This window comes from Buteo buteo, chromosome 19 (genome assembly GCF_964188355.1).
Source record: "Buteo buteo chromosome 19, bButBut1.hap1.1, whole genome shotgun sequence".
NCBI classification, from domain to species: Eukaryota; Metazoa; Chordata; class Aves; order Accipitriformes; family Accipitridae; genus Buteo; species Buteo buteo.
Genome location: NC_134189.1, coordinates 6,346,320 through 6,363,237, shown reverse-complemented (window position 1 = coordinate 6,363,237; position 16,918 = coordinate 6,346,320). Strand labels below are relative to the sequence as shown.

The 16,918-nt window shown below is 41.1% G+C and overlaps 2 protein-coding genes across 5 annotated transcripts; one reads left to right on the top strand and one right to left on the bottom strand.

The window, feature by feature from the left end:
• Positions 1 to 1,404: 1,404 nt before the first annotated feature.
• On the bottom strand, positions 1,405 to 3,699 carry UQCC6 (ubiquinol-cytochrome c reductase complex assembly factor 6). Of its 2 annotated transcripts, none has more exons than XR_012653557.1 (2): positions 3,426 to 3,604; positions 1,405 to 2,189 (listed from the first exon to the last, which is right to left on the bottom strand). XR_012653557.1 is itself a non-coding variant. In XM_075050966.1 (2 exons), the coding sequence occupies exons 1-2, from the start codon at positions 3,512 to 3,514 to the stop codon at positions 2,094 to 2,096; spliced, it is 204 nt and encodes a 67-aa protein (XP_074907067.1). In that variant the 5' UTR covers positions 3,515 to 3,699; the 3' UTR covers positions 1,405 to 2,093. The 2 variants fall into 2 exon arrangements, 1 of the variants encoding a protein (XP_074907067.1); XM_075050966.1 differs by having other exon boundaries at positions 3,407 to 3,699.
• Positions 3,700 to 3,801: 102 nt separating this feature from the next.
• TDG (thymine DNA glycosylase) lies at positions 3,802 to 16,253 on the top strand. 3 transcript variants are annotated; one of them, XM_075050958.1, is made up of 10 exons: positions 3,802 to 3,928; positions 6,827 to 6,975; positions 9,566 to 9,795; positions 10,305 to 10,374; positions 11,751 to 11,886; positions 11,966 to 12,048; positions 12,143 to 12,237; positions 13,790 to 13,961; positions 14,264 to 14,392; positions 14,506 to 16,253. In XM_075050958.1, exons 2-10 carry the CDS (start codon positions 6,882 to 6,884, stop codon positions 14,643 to 14,645), a joined length of 1,149 nt encoding a protein of 382 aa, XP_074907059.1. In that variant the 5' UTR covers positions 3,802 to 3,928; positions 6,827 to 6,881; the 3' UTR covers positions 14,646 to 16,253. The 3 variants fall into 3 exon arrangements, with proteins under 3 accessions (XP_074907059.1, XP_074907058.1, XP_074907057.1); XM_075050957.1 differs by lacking the exon at positions 3,802 to 3,928 and adding an exon at positions 3,957 to 4,052 and having other exon boundaries at positions 14,509 to 16,253; XM_075050956.1 differs by lacking the exon at positions 3,802 to 3,928 and adding an exon at positions 3,957 to 4,052.
• Positions 16,254 to 16,918: the final 665 nt, after the last annotated feature.

The following is a 16,918-nucleotide window of genomic DNA, read 5'->3' as shown; positions in this document are numbered from 1 at the left end:
CTCTACCCTGGAGTGACAAGTGTTTGCTATTAATAAGCACAAAATGCAGTTGTAAGCTTTTTTTTTTTTGGTCAGCTCTGTAAAGCCAAATGGTGTCAATGCCGGAAGAAGTGTCTCCCACTCATACTGAGGCTGTTTCTTTCAGTGCTGCAGTCACGCTGATTCTGGGGGTGTCACCTCTGCTGTGCTGGTGTATTGTCGGTTTTGCTGTTCCTAGGTGGGCACTAATGAGAATGGTTCCCTCAGTGCTAGAAAAGGCTGGGGTAAAACGTGCTCTCTGTTGCTCAGTTTCCATTAGCAACAGGATACATTTAGAAATCCAAGCGAAGCTAGCACTAACTTCTCTCTGCAGCCTTTAGATCTGAAAAGCCTTTCAAAAATAGGGAGAAATGCATCTTTCGTGTCGGAAGTCAACAACATAATGACAGAGGTGGACAGGGTGTAACAGGGTAAAGGTTGGTGAATCCTGGTTCTTTAAGGGGGTAACTGGAAAACTGCTGTTCCTGCCCTAGTTAGAACAGGAACAAAACAGTGCTGAACTGCCCCATCTTGTCTCTTCAATAACCTTTATCTTGTGCTGAGGTGGAAGGTTGTCAGTCTCAGCTTTGTTTAGGTACAGTGAAGGAAAAAGTAGTTGAACTGGATCTAGTAAGATGTTCTCATTGATTGACTTCATTTGGGCTTGACATCTGAGATTTACTTGAGGCCATTTTATACTGCTGTCATTGATAAAGGTCTCTCAGATATAGAGCCTATGATCTACTAATACTAAGTGGAGGCTTACATCCACATGGCATGTAAGAACAGGAGAGGATCTCATGCCACATCAGCTCCTTTTCTAGATCAACTAATAGTTACAAGACAGACTCATACACATGCAGAGGAACTATAAATCTTTCATCCTAGGAAAACCAACTTACATAAACATATATAAAGTGTAACAGCTTCACAGCTGGAACAGATGTAAAAGTGCTTTAAGTGATCATTTCTGGATCCCTCTGCTATTACAAGAGTGCCAGGTACTTTGCCCGTAGGAATGGGAGAGCTTTTTTCCTTCCTTAGTGGGTCACCTGTCAGACTGTGGTTTTTCTTTCCTGAGTTAAACCTGAGTGAGAATCAAGGATGAAGCCTGTGCCTTGTCTGGGTACCTTTCTCAAGGGAAATTGGGATTTCTCAATCCCCAACCTTCACAAGCTCTACTGCATACCATAGAAAAATGGGTTGTTGTGCCATCTTTGTAGGATGTTGACTTTGTGTCATGTTCCTGGTATGAGAGTTTTGTGGCAATCCTATTTCACAACTGAAAGGTAGATCTCCATGTGTTACTTCAGAGTTTTGTACATTTACAGCTATCAAAAGTAGCTGTGAACAGAAGATGCCCAAATGGAGTACAAACGCACATAATTTCAGTGTAATCTGTATGTATTTGTCCCATTTTAACTAATACAACCAAGTTGCAAGATCCTCCCCAGCCTTACAGTATAGATTTCCTGTTACTAATACAGGCAGAAAGCCAATGTAACTGCTGTTACAGCAGTTAGCCAGCATTAGGAAGAGTCCAGTGCAAGAAGTGCTACAATCAGAGTATATGCCATCACGTTCTGGGTTACATCCAGTAAAACTTGAGTTTTAGAAGTTTTAAGCTTTAAACTTTTTAAAGTTTAACTAAAGTTTAAAAAGGGGGAAATGCTAACAGCTAAGTGGGGTTCTACTGCAGATGAACAGGTAAGCTTATTAAGGCTAATGAGTGGCCACAAATGCTTGACTTTTCAATATGCTAGACTTCCTATACTTGTTAATCAGCTTAAAAGTTTCATATTCCGTTAGACTCGCCAATGTGAGTTTACATCTTATTCTGAAGGATATTTACACTGCAATCAAGATTAAGAAGTCACAAGCATTTTGGCGCACAACGAGTTGGACTTTTAACAACAGTATTCATCGTACATTTCTTTTTAATGCTGCCTGTAACTCTGCTTAAAGGAAACAAAAATATTGAGCGAGTACAGTATTTCACATATGGATTTCTGCAGTTGGGACAGTTGAACAAATATTTTATCAGTTCTGGTTTTCATACTGTAAGTAAATTCTGGTCACTGTTGTGAAGTCTGAACTTTGCTTGATCTTGCTTTTAGACCCAACAGTTCTGTTTTCAGTTCCCCAGGCTTAGGAGGTATTTCAGGTATACTCTGTTAAAAACAGAGAAAGATGTCAGTGTTGTGGCAGAAGGAAAAACTAAACTCACAAACCAGTAAATTAGCATACTCTGTAAAAGACTGCATTATAGCTAAATGTGATAATACTGCCCTCTTTTTTTTGAGCAGTGTAATTCCTAAATGCAAAACATCTTCAAAATTAATGTATTACCTTCTTGTAATTTAGCTTTTATTTCAAAGTTGCAAAATATGAATTGAAAAAAAGGAGGATAAAGGAAGAAGGGACAGTTTGTTTAAAGGAACAAAGCTGCTTTTTGCCATTTAAGAAAGTAAGTTTAGTTCAGATGTCTAGTACTGCTTTAAAGCACCAGCTGAAGTTTCCACGCATTCTTTCTCTTGGTGACAGAAGAAAAAGTTTCACTGCTTCTACCTTTCCGACTTAGAAATTAAGCACTGAAGCTGGACATGAAATTTAAAAAAGGAAAAGATATCAGATATGACATATGACATTCTAAAAACCATACCGCCTCAAAATTCATGCTAGTTTAAGGACATGTAGATCATTTTGTATAAATATGCCTCTTTGCCTGTAATGAAGGCTACAGTAGAGACGATTAAAATCCATAAATTCTTCTGGATCTATCAATGACTTAAGCCTCACTGCTTAAATTTTGACATGATAGCTCAAGCATGGTGATTTTTTAAACTTACTTCTGATTTCAGTATAGCACAGTGTTTTTAAAGCCCCAAAAGTATACAAGAGCAGGAGGAGATAAGGCTTACAAGTTAGAAGGCCTCCAAGAGACCACATCAACCATTAAATATCCCTGCTGGATGGTGTCAGTTGGTGCTTGGTTCTCTATGACTGTAATGTTGATAGTCTTGACCCTCAGTCTGTCGTGGTTTCTAACGTAAGCTTTTGGTCATCTTCATTTCCGTTACTGAGGGGAAAAAAAGTCTCTTTAAATCTAGTATTGTCCCCTCTCGCCGCTTTTGCGTGCTCTTTTCAAAAACCAACTCCCCCCAGTAGAAACCCCTTCTGAAGAAGTCTGTGTAGCTTTTTTTTCTAATTTTTGGTACCACGTCGCCCGTTTGCAGGCAGGTCCCAAAAGCCGACCTGGCTACCTCGTCGCTCCTTCTTCAGCGACTGATCATTTTTCGCAGTCAAGACCAGAGACCTTTCTCTACAAAAGCTCTACGGGAGACCCTCCAGCCCGCAGTAACGCAACGTCAACCGCCTCAGCACTTACAAGGTCAGGCCTGTAGTACCTGTGCACGACCTCGGCGCCCGCGAACATGGCCAGCAGGCTGGCCGCCAGCGTCTTCAGGTAGGTGGGCCAAGGCACGCCGGCGGGCATGGCTGCGGGGCGGCCCGCTCTTCTCCTCACAGGGGCTCGCGCAGGGAAGATCAGAGGCGGGAAAGCCGCCCGTCCCTCCCCCTCCCCTCACCTACACGTACGGCGCCGGACGTGCGTCATCTCCTCCGCCTCCGGGGCGGCCGCAGCATGGCGGCGGGGGTGCCGCGGCCCGCCCCTCGCGGAGGAGGCCCCCTCTGCGGGTGACGCGCAATAAGACGTAGCGTAGGCACCGAAACCCTGACGGGGAGGCGGCCCTGCGACCCGTCGCCGCCGCCGTTTCCTCCTCCCGCGGCCCAAGTGTGGCTGCTCGCGGGGCGCCGCCCCCCCCCTCCGCCCCGCCTTCGTCAGGCCGGCCGGCCGGCTACGCGCTCCCATTGGCCGCCGCCGCTCACGTGACGCGGGGCTGCCCGGCAGGTCGGTTGGGGCTCTGAGGCGCAGGGGGGAGGGGGGGGGGCAGCAGGGGGCGGCGGCGGCGACAATAGCCCCGACGGCGCCGGGAGGCTCCGCGCCCGGGCATGGAGGCTGAGGAGCTGCGAAGGTACCGGCGGGGGCCCGGGGCCGCTCTCGGGCCTCGCCTTGGGGATCGTCTCGCCCTCCCCGCGGCGGTGGGGGGAGCCGGGGCCGGGCTGTGGCGGTCCCGCTCCCTTCCCCCCCCCCCGTTCCCCGAGCCCGCCCTGGGCACGAAGGGCCTGGGAGGTGGTCCCGGGGGGGGGTGAGGGGGCCGCGGTGAGGTGGGCCTAGGGCGGTGGGGACCTACGGGAAGGGGTGTGCGTGGGTTTATGAGGGGGTGGGACAAGGGAGGAGAGTTGGTCCATGATCGGGGGGGGGGGCAGGCAAAGCTGGTGTGAAGGGGCGTCGGGGTTTGTGGTGGGGAGGGGGCTGGCCGGGTGTTAGGAAACACACGGGTGCGCATGTATGCGTACGGGGGGGGCCTGCGTGTGCGGAGGTGGATTTGAAAGTGATTTAATATTTGTTTTTGTCCTAGTGGACGTGTCTTTTTCTTTTCTCTCTTTTCTTTCATTTGTAGTGTGAACTGGAGGGGGGATTAAATCACTACCTTTTCCTCATGGAACGGAAAATATTTATTTAAACATTCCATAATATATACACCAATAATAAAAAATTCTGTTTCTGAACCTGTACAAGAAAAATGATCTAAAAAACATATATGAAGCTTAGGGGTAGATGTAGAAACTCTCTTTCATCTCTTTACTTTGTGGTTAGAGGAGTTGTCCATGATCTGGTGCAAATTTTCCTGCGTTTAAAGGGAGTTTTATTCCCTTTACAAGAAGGGGACTTTATATATGCCTAAAATAAGAAGGCATGTATTACAAGAAGACATCTGGTGTTGGGTTAGATGCTTTCACATCTCTCTTACTCACTCCGTCCTTCTGCTATGTGTAATTAAGCATTTATTACATTATGAACTGGATTCTACATGTCTTGGTTGTGTTTCCCAATACAAACCTGAAGATCAGTTTTGTTTGATTCAGTAACTGCACAAGTATTTTATATGAAATGGAACTCTTCCAGCAGGGGAGGTTGAGGTATTTACTGTACTCTGAAAATCTCCCATGACTTTGTTAGGCAACTTCCCCAGGAATCAGACAGACCTACATTCAAATTTATTCTCCTTCATTCAGGGCAAGGTATTTGGTCCAAAATCAGTGGCCTGATCACAAGACTGTGGGCTGTTCTGGCATAAATCGGATTTACAGTGGGATTCCTAAATATTCTTAAATACGCATTGCATAATAGAGAATGGTCCCTTCTTGTGAGATATTTAGAATCATAGAATCATTTAGGTTGGAAAAGACCTTTTAGATCATCGAGTCCAACCGTTAACCTAGCACTGCCAAGTCCACCACTAAACCATGTCCCTAAGTGCCACATCTACACGTCTTTTAAAAACCTCCAGGGATGGTGACTCAACCACTTCCCTGAGCAGCCTGTTCCAATGCCTGATAATGCTTTCAGTGAAGAAATTTTTCCTAATATCCAATCTAAACCTCCCCTGGTGCAACTTGAGGCCATTTTCCCTTTTCCTATTGCTTGTTCCGTGAGAGAAGAGACCAACTGCCACCTCACTGCAACCTCCTGTCAGGTAGTTGTAGAGAGCGATCAGGTCTCCCCTCAGCCTCCTTTTCTCCAGACTAAACAACTCCAGTTGCCTCAGCTGCTCGTCATAAGACTTGTTCTCCAGACCCTTCACCAGCTTCGTTGCCCTTCTCTGGACACGCTCCAGCACCTCAATGTCTTTCCTGCAGTGAGGGGCCCAAAACTGAACACAGCACTCGAGTACAGGGGAACGATCACCTCCCTGCTCCTGCTGGCCACACTATTTCTGATACAGGCCAGGATGCCATTGGCCTTCTTGGCCAAATAGCCAATCTTGGCCAAATTTATATATATCTAAAAATTACTTGGTATTTTTATGAATATCTTTGAGATGATAAAATTATTTCCTGAAAATTTACTGTTCACGAAATCTTTTGTATGTACTTGTATGGCAGTAGAATCTACGGACAAGAAGGTGGCTGTGTAGGTAGAAGGGCATGACGGTACGAAGCAGAAGTTTGTGTTGGAGTGTGAGGGCTGTATGTGACTAATAAATGTGTGGAGCAAAAGAGCTGTATATGGAAGAATGTCTTTGTGCAAGGAAGGAGACTGAATCTGCGTGTGTGTGTGAACGTTTCCATGTAGAATAAGTGCAGTACTTGTGTTGGGATCCAGTGTGAGGTAACTGGACAACATCTATCTGCCACGCAGTTTGTTAAAGCTGTTTAGTAATGTGTGTAGTAACTAATGCTGTCTGTATTCATAATGCTTTGTAGTCAAGAATGATTCATCCTTTCTGTGTCATATCAGATAAAGTAACTAATGTAACATTAAGAGAATCTGAAACTTGGGAAACTTGAAGTCCAAAGAGTTTTAACTCACTTGTGTTGTATGTAAATTGTCCGTACGTTTGATAGACAGTTTGCCTTGGTAATGTGTGCTACAGAGTGTTTTTTCAGAAAAGAAGGGACAAGCTGTACGCTTCACTTGCAAATGTTGTGTTTCTTCCACATTACAGGGATCACGAGAGAACTTTACTGTTAATACTGGGTTTAATATCACCTGATACCAGCTAAGCAGTCAGACTGCTTAGTGGATTTGGATAATTTACTGCTTTGTTGATAGAGTTGTTGGAGAATGTAAGCGCAGTACATGTTAGCCTTGATAAAGATTGATGTTCACAGTCTATTTTGTACGTCACTAAATTTCTAAACTGTTGATAAACAACATCTCTTTTTTTTCTCCCTTTCTAAGATACTACGCGTATCTTCAGCAAGCTCAAGCATTTTACACATTCCCATTCCATCAGATGATGACTGCAGCGCCTAACATGGAAATCATGACTGAGCAGCCGACTCTAGAGGGCATTCCAGAGCCAAACATTGCTCAGGAGCCTCCAAAAGGTAGTTTGACTGGGCTGTGCTAAGTGAGCTGAAACGTTAGTAATTGATTGGGGAAGAAAATTATTAGTCTTAAGCTGCTTCTTTGGACATATTGGATTTCCTTTTCTTGATGCTTTCTGAGGAAGTATTGATTAATTTTATTCTTTCAGTAATGTTTTTTACCAGACAATTAAAAAGATAAGAAGTAAACTCAGGTGACAGTATTCATATTGTTCTATCTCATGAAATTATCTTGTTCCAGGAAAAGCAGATTTTTGTCTCAATAGATAAATGTATAATTTTTAACTGATTTTATGGGGTTTAATATTATGTTAGAGAAGTTTTCTTTTTAAAGTCTGAGTTCAAGATATTTTTTTGTTAATTTCTGCAAGAGAAGTACAGTACAATACTGTTTATTCAAAATATTTTTGTTTAAAAGGTGGTTTAGTGTGTTGTAGTACTCACAGATAGTGAATTATATACACTAAGGATTGTTTGGGTTTAGTGAGGCTTATTTAAACAAATACAAACAATTCTGGAAGGTGTCCTGTACATGACAGGACTTTGTGCTTTATGCACTTGTACACTGCCTTTCTTTTCCCCCACTAGGTTTTTGTACAATTAGGCTCTACAATAACCATGCCAAGAAAACACCCCTTGTTCTGTTACTCTGCTTGCTCTTTACCACATAAAAAGGCAGTGATCCCTGCCATGGTTAAATTCTGATTCTGTAGCAAATATTCACACACTGAATTTTGTCTTGCTTTTAATATTTAGATATAGGTTAGAGCTGTCTGTACCAAAGTACCCTGTCAGCCAGATCATGTAATGACATTGCTTGTTTAAGTGCATCCTTTGATAAGCTTAATTTTTATTATTTTTTTTTTTTTAGTTGTAATACATGGCCAGATGAAATCATAGGAAGAAAACCTTCAGTTTAAAATAGTTGTAACTGCTCAATTTATTCACAGTATTACTCACTACAGTTAGGATGCATCTCAAGTGCTATGTAGTTCAGCTTCTTTTGCAGCTTTGTTATTGGATGACACGATGTCACCTTGAGCAGTGTTTGACTGCACTTTTTCAAGTATCTTTGGACAACCGTAATCTTCCATTATGAAACTGTCCCCTAATATTTTTGCAAGAATTGGAAGATGAGTAAGGCCTTCAAAGGCAGGGCTTGAAGATTTACCAAATATGTGTGTGAAATTTACAGGAGCATATATGAAAGGCAAAGATATGGAGTCCAGCCACCTGATGCAATGAAAAAAGTAAAATTTCTAGGATTATCCTCTGAAAGGCTGCCCTGGCATTGTTCATCTTTCATGACAGTGTCTGGTTGGTAGGTCCCTGATCAGCATGAGAGTTAGGAGAACATTATCCTGCCTCGTTTGAAATACATCCAACTCGGAGCAGTCAGAGTATCTGTGGCATTTTGCCGTCACATGAAAAACCTGCTAACTCTTCAAGGGGTAGGAAAGAAAAGCTGCTTATGTGCCTCACCAAGTCTGCACCCTTCTAGTCCCTTCTTCATTGTAGCTAGACTGTAGCTCGAGTACTGTTACTTAAGGCTTTCCAAAGCAGTCGCTGCAATGATGCGGCGGGAATTTCACATGACTTTTGTCCTCCTTTTTGTTTACACTCAGCTTTCTTACAAGAACAGCCCAAAAAAAGTTTGCAGACTTAGAGCACTGCCCTGGTATCCACCGTATTTATTTCTTACGTGAGGGAGATTTTCATCTAGGAGTTTTGAAAATGAGATGAAGTCTCACTTTTTAAGTAATGGATTACTTTGGCTCTTTGCTGATTGCTGTTAAATATGTTTTCATGTTTTTCAAGCTGTGTTCTGCAGCTTGACATTAATGAACCAGGATAGAGAGCAATCACTGGGTGGTCATGTCGTGACCAGTACCTGTGCTGCTTGAATCTCTAAGCTTTAAGGGCCAGAAGATGAGGAAGTTTTAAATGAGTGAACAGTGACTACTTCATGTTTGCATTTTGTAAATAAAAATTAATGTTCGGTGTAATTCATTCAAATTGAGATCCTGAAGGTCTCGTTACCTAGCTGTATGGTGCACTGGACAGTATCTATTCTGTAAACAGTAAATTGTGAATAGTTTATGTAGTGTTCAGCCTGTATGTTTGTGTTCCTGATGAGCTTATACCTTACACTGTAGGTAATCCTTGAGACTTTCTGCTTTTGACGTGCTGTTCTGTTCCTTCAACATGTTATGTAATCTGTAACAATCAACTTTCATATTTAGAAGCTGAAGTGTGAACAGCAGACTAGAACTTACAGTCACATTCCTCGGAACCTAAGCTTTGATGTAAACAACATAACCTAGTCATGAGGTTATTCTCAGTTTGTATCCTAATTCAGCGTAGTTGCCTGCTAGTAGCGTGTGTGTGTCTGTGGAGCAGATACACCCAAGCTAGTTCTGTTAAGCCTGCAAAACCAAGATTCATCTGATAATTGTTTAAATTAATGAATCTCAAAGGTAAATTTATCTGTCTGATTTCTTTTTGTACCCATACATTTAGCTCAGTCTTTTTGAATATCCACACTGCAACATTAGAAATGTACAAAAAGGGTATTTGCTGTATGTTTCAGAAGTTAAAAAAGGAGGAAGGAAAAGAAAAGCCAAAGCAACTGAGCCAAAGCAACCCAAAAAGCCTGCTGCTAAAAAAGAAAAATCAGCCAAGTCAAAAGGCAAACAAGAAAAGATCACAGATACTTTTAAAGTCAAAAGAAAAGTGGACCGTTTCAATGGTGTATCTGAAGCTGAACTTCTGACCAAGACTTTACCTGATATTTTGACCTTTGATCTGGACATTGTAATAGTAAGTAACTTGCAGTTATAAGATTAGGTAGAAAAGTGAATAGTCTGTACTCACTGGTTATGATTTACATTCTTTCTGCTTACTTACTTATACTGCTTATATGGCAAGATCTTGCAAGATAAAGTATATAAACTGTTTCCTGTGTGTAGAGCTGCTTTGCATTTTCTGTTAAAAATCATGCTAACATTGTTCTAATTTCTGAGAAATCTAAGGCTTCCGTATAATACATAGTCATGAGAGACCGTTACTTGACACTTTATTTACTGGAAGTGCTACACCGGTGGCCATAAAACACACTGAGCTGCTCTTTTGACATTGCACATCTAAATGAGACACTGCTATAAAATTGTCAATTTTTTTTTTAAATGATGGAAGGTACCATTTTAACACAGTTTTGTTTATTGACAGTAACTTAAAGAGAGTTGAATAAGTGTCCTTACTGTAACTTTATTAAATTCCTGACTAGCAAGCCACGTTCTCATCATTAAAATGGACTGGTATCTTTGTAGATTGGCATAAACCCTGGCTTGATGGCAGCTTACAAAGGACATCATTACCCTGGACCTGGAAACCATTTTTGTACGTTTTTGTTTTCCTTTCTTCTTACAGAATTTGCAGAACTTTGTTAGAACTTGAGGCATTTTAATTAAACTGGTTTGGGTTTTGGTTTTTGCTTTCTTTTTTTGGATGCAGAGAGGGATTTTCCTTTTAACCATCCAAGAGTGATTTAAATCCCATAACTACTTTGGTAAAATACCATAAATAAGAAGGAATAAACAATGAATAATCAGTGACTTTCAATGCAGGTTTAGAATTGTCATGTAAATACAGGTGTATTTCTTGGTGTATTAGTATACAACATAAGGAATAAAAATTACATCTCTAGTACTTGAGTTATCAAGGGTAAGTCAATAGACATCAATTTCTGATACAAAACTACACACGTTTTCCCAAAAATGCATTTCAGCAGGCCCTCTTCTGTTTGCCTTTATTCATCTCCTCTAAACAAGCTCTCTAACTGATGAAAAAGCAAGAACCATTGCCCTTTCCCAGCAGGCATATGCGTCGAGCATACCTGATTCGCCAGACAGATATTTTTTCCTAGGTGTTTTCCCATTTAAGTAACATTTTCTGCAGCATGTTCTCATAAAAAAAAAAATCATACCTGAACTCTGTTGAAATGCTCTGGTTTGCATACTGGGAGCCATTCCAGCTGTGGTAGTATGGAGCTCCCACGTGGGCTAATTCACAGCCCTGTGATACTCCAGCCAAAATGCTTCTGGTGTTCAGCAGACTTGTAAACCAGGCTTGGGTTATTTCTCTATAGCGTTCTGCAGACTAGCCAGTCTAATACCCTCCTATACTGAGAAGCAGACCAGATATGCATGCTCTGACAAATCCATGTGTTTGTAACTTTGCGGAATCATTAGGAGCTAGCTGTGGTTAATTTGTGCTTGAGAGATTGGCAGTGCGCATCACCCAAACTATACTTTTATATGCTAAATATGAATATATGATGTCAATGGGTTCTGTCAGAGAGGCCCAGTGCAAGGAGAAGCAACGGCAAGGTTGTTAAAGAAAGCTGACACATTGTGTTTGCCATGTTCTTTCCCATGAAAATCCATATTGGTCACATTCCCTCCCTGCTTAAGTGAATAGCAAAATCTAAAGCTCTGTACTGAACTTTTGGAATAAAAGACTGGGTTCGATACACAGGATCATGGTGAGGAATTCCTGTTGTTCACTAGGAATTTTCTATCCTCTTGCAGTAGATACAAGTAATTTTGGCTCTTTTAAACTTTTCTGGATAGGGCAATAGTCTTCCCAAATTAATTGATGCTCTGTTAATATAGATTCTCCCTTTAGCATTCCAGTACTCTGATAGTCGAGAAGGTTTTTTGGTTTTGTTTTCTCTTCCTTAGAAAAAGGCAAATGTGTATCTTCCTGCTTCACAGGGAAGTGTCTGTTCATGTCTGGTCTAAGTAATGAACAGCTGAACCATATGGATGACCACACCTTGCCACATAAATACGGGATTGGATTTACAAACATGGTTGAAAGGACAACACCTGGAAGCAAAGACCTCTCCAGGTAGGGTAACAAGGGGGAATATTGTACTTGTTAATGAATTAATAGTTGTGATTATAATTTTGAGTACTTTCTTTTTTAGCAAAGAGTTTCGGGAAGGAGGTCGAATTCTGATGCAGAAGTTACAGAAGTATAAACCTCGTATAGCAGCTTTCAATGGAAAATGTGAGAACCTTGACTTTTAAATTAATTTGTCTGTCAGTAGCCTTTTTTGTTTGTTTGTTTTTGTCCACTTATCCTATCTTCTTTTCATTTTTAGGTATTTATGAAATTTTTAGTAAAGAAGTTTTTGGAATAAAAGTTAAGAACCTGGAATTTGGACTGCAGCCACACAAAGTGCCAGATACAGAAACTGTAAGTATTGATACTGAGAAACAAAAACAGGTCACTCCATTTTGAGTATTTCAAAACTAACAAAGTCTCAGGATTTGCACACACAATAATGTCAAAGTTTGCCGAAAATACAAGTGATGCAAAGGGCTTTTACTTAAATAGAGAAAGGGAAATAGTGCAATTTTCAGGCACATCTTTAATGCAGCTGCTTCAGACTTGCAGACTTTATTTGGGAAATGGTGGATTATGGTTAGTAGGTTAGTGCGTTCTCTGAGGACTATCTGAAATATGAATAAAACATACATGCTTTTATGGTAACTGTCATCTACTTTCATCTGATTTTCTGTGTCCAGTTCCCTCTATGTTTGTATTACTGAACTTTTGATACCAAACACGACCATGGTGCTAGTAGTGCCATAGCAGGGGAGGAAGAATAGCAAGTCCATCGTTGCGCTATTACTACAGCTACAGCATTACTGGATCTGGGCATGCCCAAGCACTTCCATCAGACTTAGTCTTCTTAAGCTGATTTGCAGCCTGAAATGAAGTTGGACGCTTAAGATGAAGCAAGCAATTTGATGCAGAGTGCATTAGTCAGACATCTAATGCTGGAAGGTATCTCAAGAGACCAGCTATGTATTATCACAAATAGGTTTGTTTAACCTGTCGTTATAAACAGGTTAAGGCAAAGGCAATTACACTACCTGCCAAGGTAGCTTATTCCAAAGCTTCATTACCTTGTCAGTTCAAAAGTTTGTTTTTATTTCTATCCCAAGCTACTAGGGCTGCAAGTTTAAGCTCGGTTTAAGCTGTCCTTCTCTGAAGGTGAAGTGTTGCCATCAGAGCCTGAGGAACTGTTGGTGATAAAGTGCTTGCTTCTTAAGTAGCTCTTAAAAACTTCCGCAGTAGATGCATTTGTGAGAAAGATAAATAGTCCTCTTTACTAGTACTTGTTCTTAAATACTGCATGGTAATAAAAGTATTGGATACAGTTCCTTTTTCCTGAACTAACTTTATGTCCTTAGTTAGGGCTGTTGGCAGAGATAGAGATGCTGAAGTTAGCTTCAACCACGCTAACTCCGGTGTTTCAAACCCTGGCAAGTGTGATGCAGGCGCCCTTGGCGAAGAAGCCAGGCTAATTAACCTGTTATGCCTCCCTCACTGGTTTGGGGTGTTGGCATGCTGTCACGTACTCCTCTGTGAACTTTCTGGCTCAGAGCTCTGCTTGCTCAGGGAGCTCTCAAGTGTGCTCCACTCTCAGGCATACACTTGTAAATTGCACTTCTTGTAACACATACTGTTGCAGCTTCTCCCACAGCGCATAAACAACTGGTGAAAATTGTCCTTGCTTCAGCAGCTGGTAATTGGCCCCTCTCTTTAAGGCAAGACATCTAGCTGGCCAAGAAAAATGAAAGACTCCTTTTATCCTCTTCCACAACCTCCTGTGGCATTAGTTGAAGTTTCTACAAAGGGTTAAAACTGTGAGCTTAACTGTTAAGTTATTCTCAATGCACTAAATATTAACACATAGCTCAGGGACCAGTAATGCTATTTTTCTTGCTCTTGTCTCAAGCTCTGCTACGTTATGCCGTCATCCAGTGCAAGATGTGCTCAGTTTCCTCGTGCACAAGACAAAGTTCATTATTACATAAAGCTGAAAGACTTAAGGGACCAACTGAAAGGCATCGCACCAAACACAGAGGTGCAGGAGGTGCAGTACACATTTGACTTGCAACTTGCACAAGGTATAGTGGTTATTTCGTTAATCCTTTATTAAAATGTAGTGTAGAGTACAATGCAACTAGCAGTTTCCCAAGCAAGAAGAAAGAAAGAGTTTAAGGGGAGGGGACAGATGTGCCATCTTCTCTAAATCGTGTGGTGTAGAATTACAGAATCCACTCTCCTTTTAGTACAGTCTTAATTATGTAAGGGGAGCAGGAATTATCTTGTAGAATGTGTGGCTGTTTTTTCAAGTGTTCTCTGATAAAAATGCTCTTTGATCATTTTTGTTCTGAATATTAATACTTGAGGTCTTCTCTTTCGACAGAGGATGCTAAAAAGATGGCTGTCAAAGAAGAAAAGTATGATCCAGGTTATGAAGCAGCGTATGGAGGAGCTTACTGTGATCGTGCACCATATGAAAGTGAACAGTGCAGTTTCTCTTCAAATGGAACCGGTAAAGTGCAGTGCTTGGGGCATTCAGTCTGTAAGCCATGACTTACGAACAAATACTTAGTGGTATCAACTGCATTTTAAAAACTGTGTTTTATTATTTTTTGTTTGTTTTAGCAGCAAGCAATCCACAGTACTGTGAGGGGTCGTCCTTCGGTGAAGTTCCTAATGGACAATGGATGACACAGTCCTTTGCAGACCAGATTCCAGAGTTCAGTGCTGGCATGACACGGGAAGAAGAGGGAAGCAGTGCGTAAGAGCTGTTTCTTCTCGGCTACGCATACATGCTGCAGTTTTAATGCAGTGATCAAGATCGGTACCTCGGTTCTCCAACTGAAGCATTTTAATAGTATTTTATCTCCCTTAGTTATTTTATTATAGTCCAAAGTAAGTGTGTGGTAGGCTCAAATCAATGAACTAGATAATTTTAAGGAACTGTCCGAACTTTTTAAAAAAAAGTTAGCCCTTTTTTGTATATGAGTTTTATATTTAATGTATACCATTTCTTGCAGTTTTTGACAAATTGCTTTCTCATTTGCTGAGATTTCTTTGGGGCGTTAATTTTATTCCATAAATCGTAATGTAGTAGTAACAGCAGCAGTATACTTTTTACTGATGCATCAATATTTGGATATCTCATAATCCTTTTATATCCAGAGGGGAAAATGGGACGCGTACCCTTATCTTTCATGAAGTGGTGTTTTTAATCATGCACAGTTTAAGCAAATTGTGCTTTTTAAGTCTCCCTTTTACTTTCTTTAAAAGCGCAGAGAGTTGTGTTCTGCAGCTGTGAGTACTGAGTATTTTCTGGGTGGGAAGAGCGCGCTCTGTCTGTTTAGTGATTGGACCGTATTCAGGATTAAGGGAGTGGAGACATCACCTCAGGTCACAGCACTGGGGAGGAAAATTTGTGTCGCACAGGACAGGGCCTAAATAGTCTAGCTGAGCTGTCTTAGGGTAAGATGTCCCTACCAATCCATCTCTTTCCCCCTTAAATTCCAATGTAAGGAACTGGAATTCCTTTTAAAAAAAAACAACCGACAATGGTGGTTCTTGAATTCTGTGGCATTTCAACTCTCAGTCATTTCTGTGTGATTAGTCTCTTCACCTGACCTTTAGGAGGAGACAACCCCTTTGAACAGACTACATTGCAGGGAATTGAAAGACCATATTCCATGTAAAAAATGACATACAGCTACATTGTTTACATCAGGTAGGATCAGCACAGGGTGGAAGAGGTTTGCGATTTAGCAGTTTTTAACATTCAGTTCTCTTCAATCTGTAAGACCTTAGAGGGTGCTCTCCATATTCCTCTTACAAGTAAAAAATACTAAGTTACATGTAAGGGCAGTTGTTCCATGAATAGGAAGTCAGCTCTAGAAACTGCTGCTCTCATCTGAGGAACTTGCTTAAACAATACACATTTTTGGCCAATATTAGTGACTGAGAAAGAAAGGTGATTCCATGCTTGTGCCTAACCATCATCTTTCCCTCTTTATCATGAGGAAGAGATGAAGTAAAAGCAATAAGCTGATCAAAACATTAAAGTTTTGATGATCTTATGACAGTAGGTGCTTCATATACTTGAAAAATAGATACAAACAGTATCTCCAGAATCCACACTGGTCAGAGATTCCTGTACTGGTGTGTTTTATCCTTTCCTCACAGCCAGTGATAGTTCTCATGCATTGAGTGTAACTAGTTAGTGTAGATTCTAATCCTGCTGTAACAGCTCTCGCCGAGATCACACACTGTCAACCTGTTGTGAGGCAGGCATGATGTTTACAGTTTCTTCCCAAATTATGTGGCTTAATTCTGAGCGTCTTAAATCAAGAAAGTGTGCATTATGGTTCTGATTGTGTTTATTAGCTTCAGCATAAAGCTGTTCAGTATATTGTCAAAAAGGTATAGGACTTGTCTTGTCTGTTATTTAAAGTGTACTGTATCATGTATTGCTGTTTACATGGACGTTTTCCTGCAGGTGCTCAAAGTATCTTGCATCAGGGATTTGTTACAATTCAATTTTATTTTTCAACAAAACTAGAAGCATGTAATTAGCACTGCTGAGTATGTAGCACAGTAGGATATAACTACTGTAAGGCTATCCTGTTTGATGAGAAGGGCAAGGTCTCTTTAATAGAGTCACCTACTAGGTTATCTAGGTATAAAATACAGTTAAGTGTACAACGACCGTTTCACTAAATATTGCAATCCTATGTGTACCCCCTCAGAACTGGTGCTCTTTTCATTACAGTAATACAAAAGTTCTTAATCTGTCTTAAATCTATCAATGTTTCACAATAAAATCAGGAATTGTATTGCAGTGTCTTCGAATGTGCTTTTGCATCTTGCTCGCAGGGGTCTAAACACACAACAGAAAATGTAATACACAGAAACACTGCAAAACAGAGTCACCATGCAGCAGAACTCTACTCGTTAAAATGCTGTGTAAGTTTTCATTTTGGGCTGTTTAATGTGGGCTAGACAACTAAAGACGCCATGTGTGTAATACTGCAAGTATTTCCTGTGT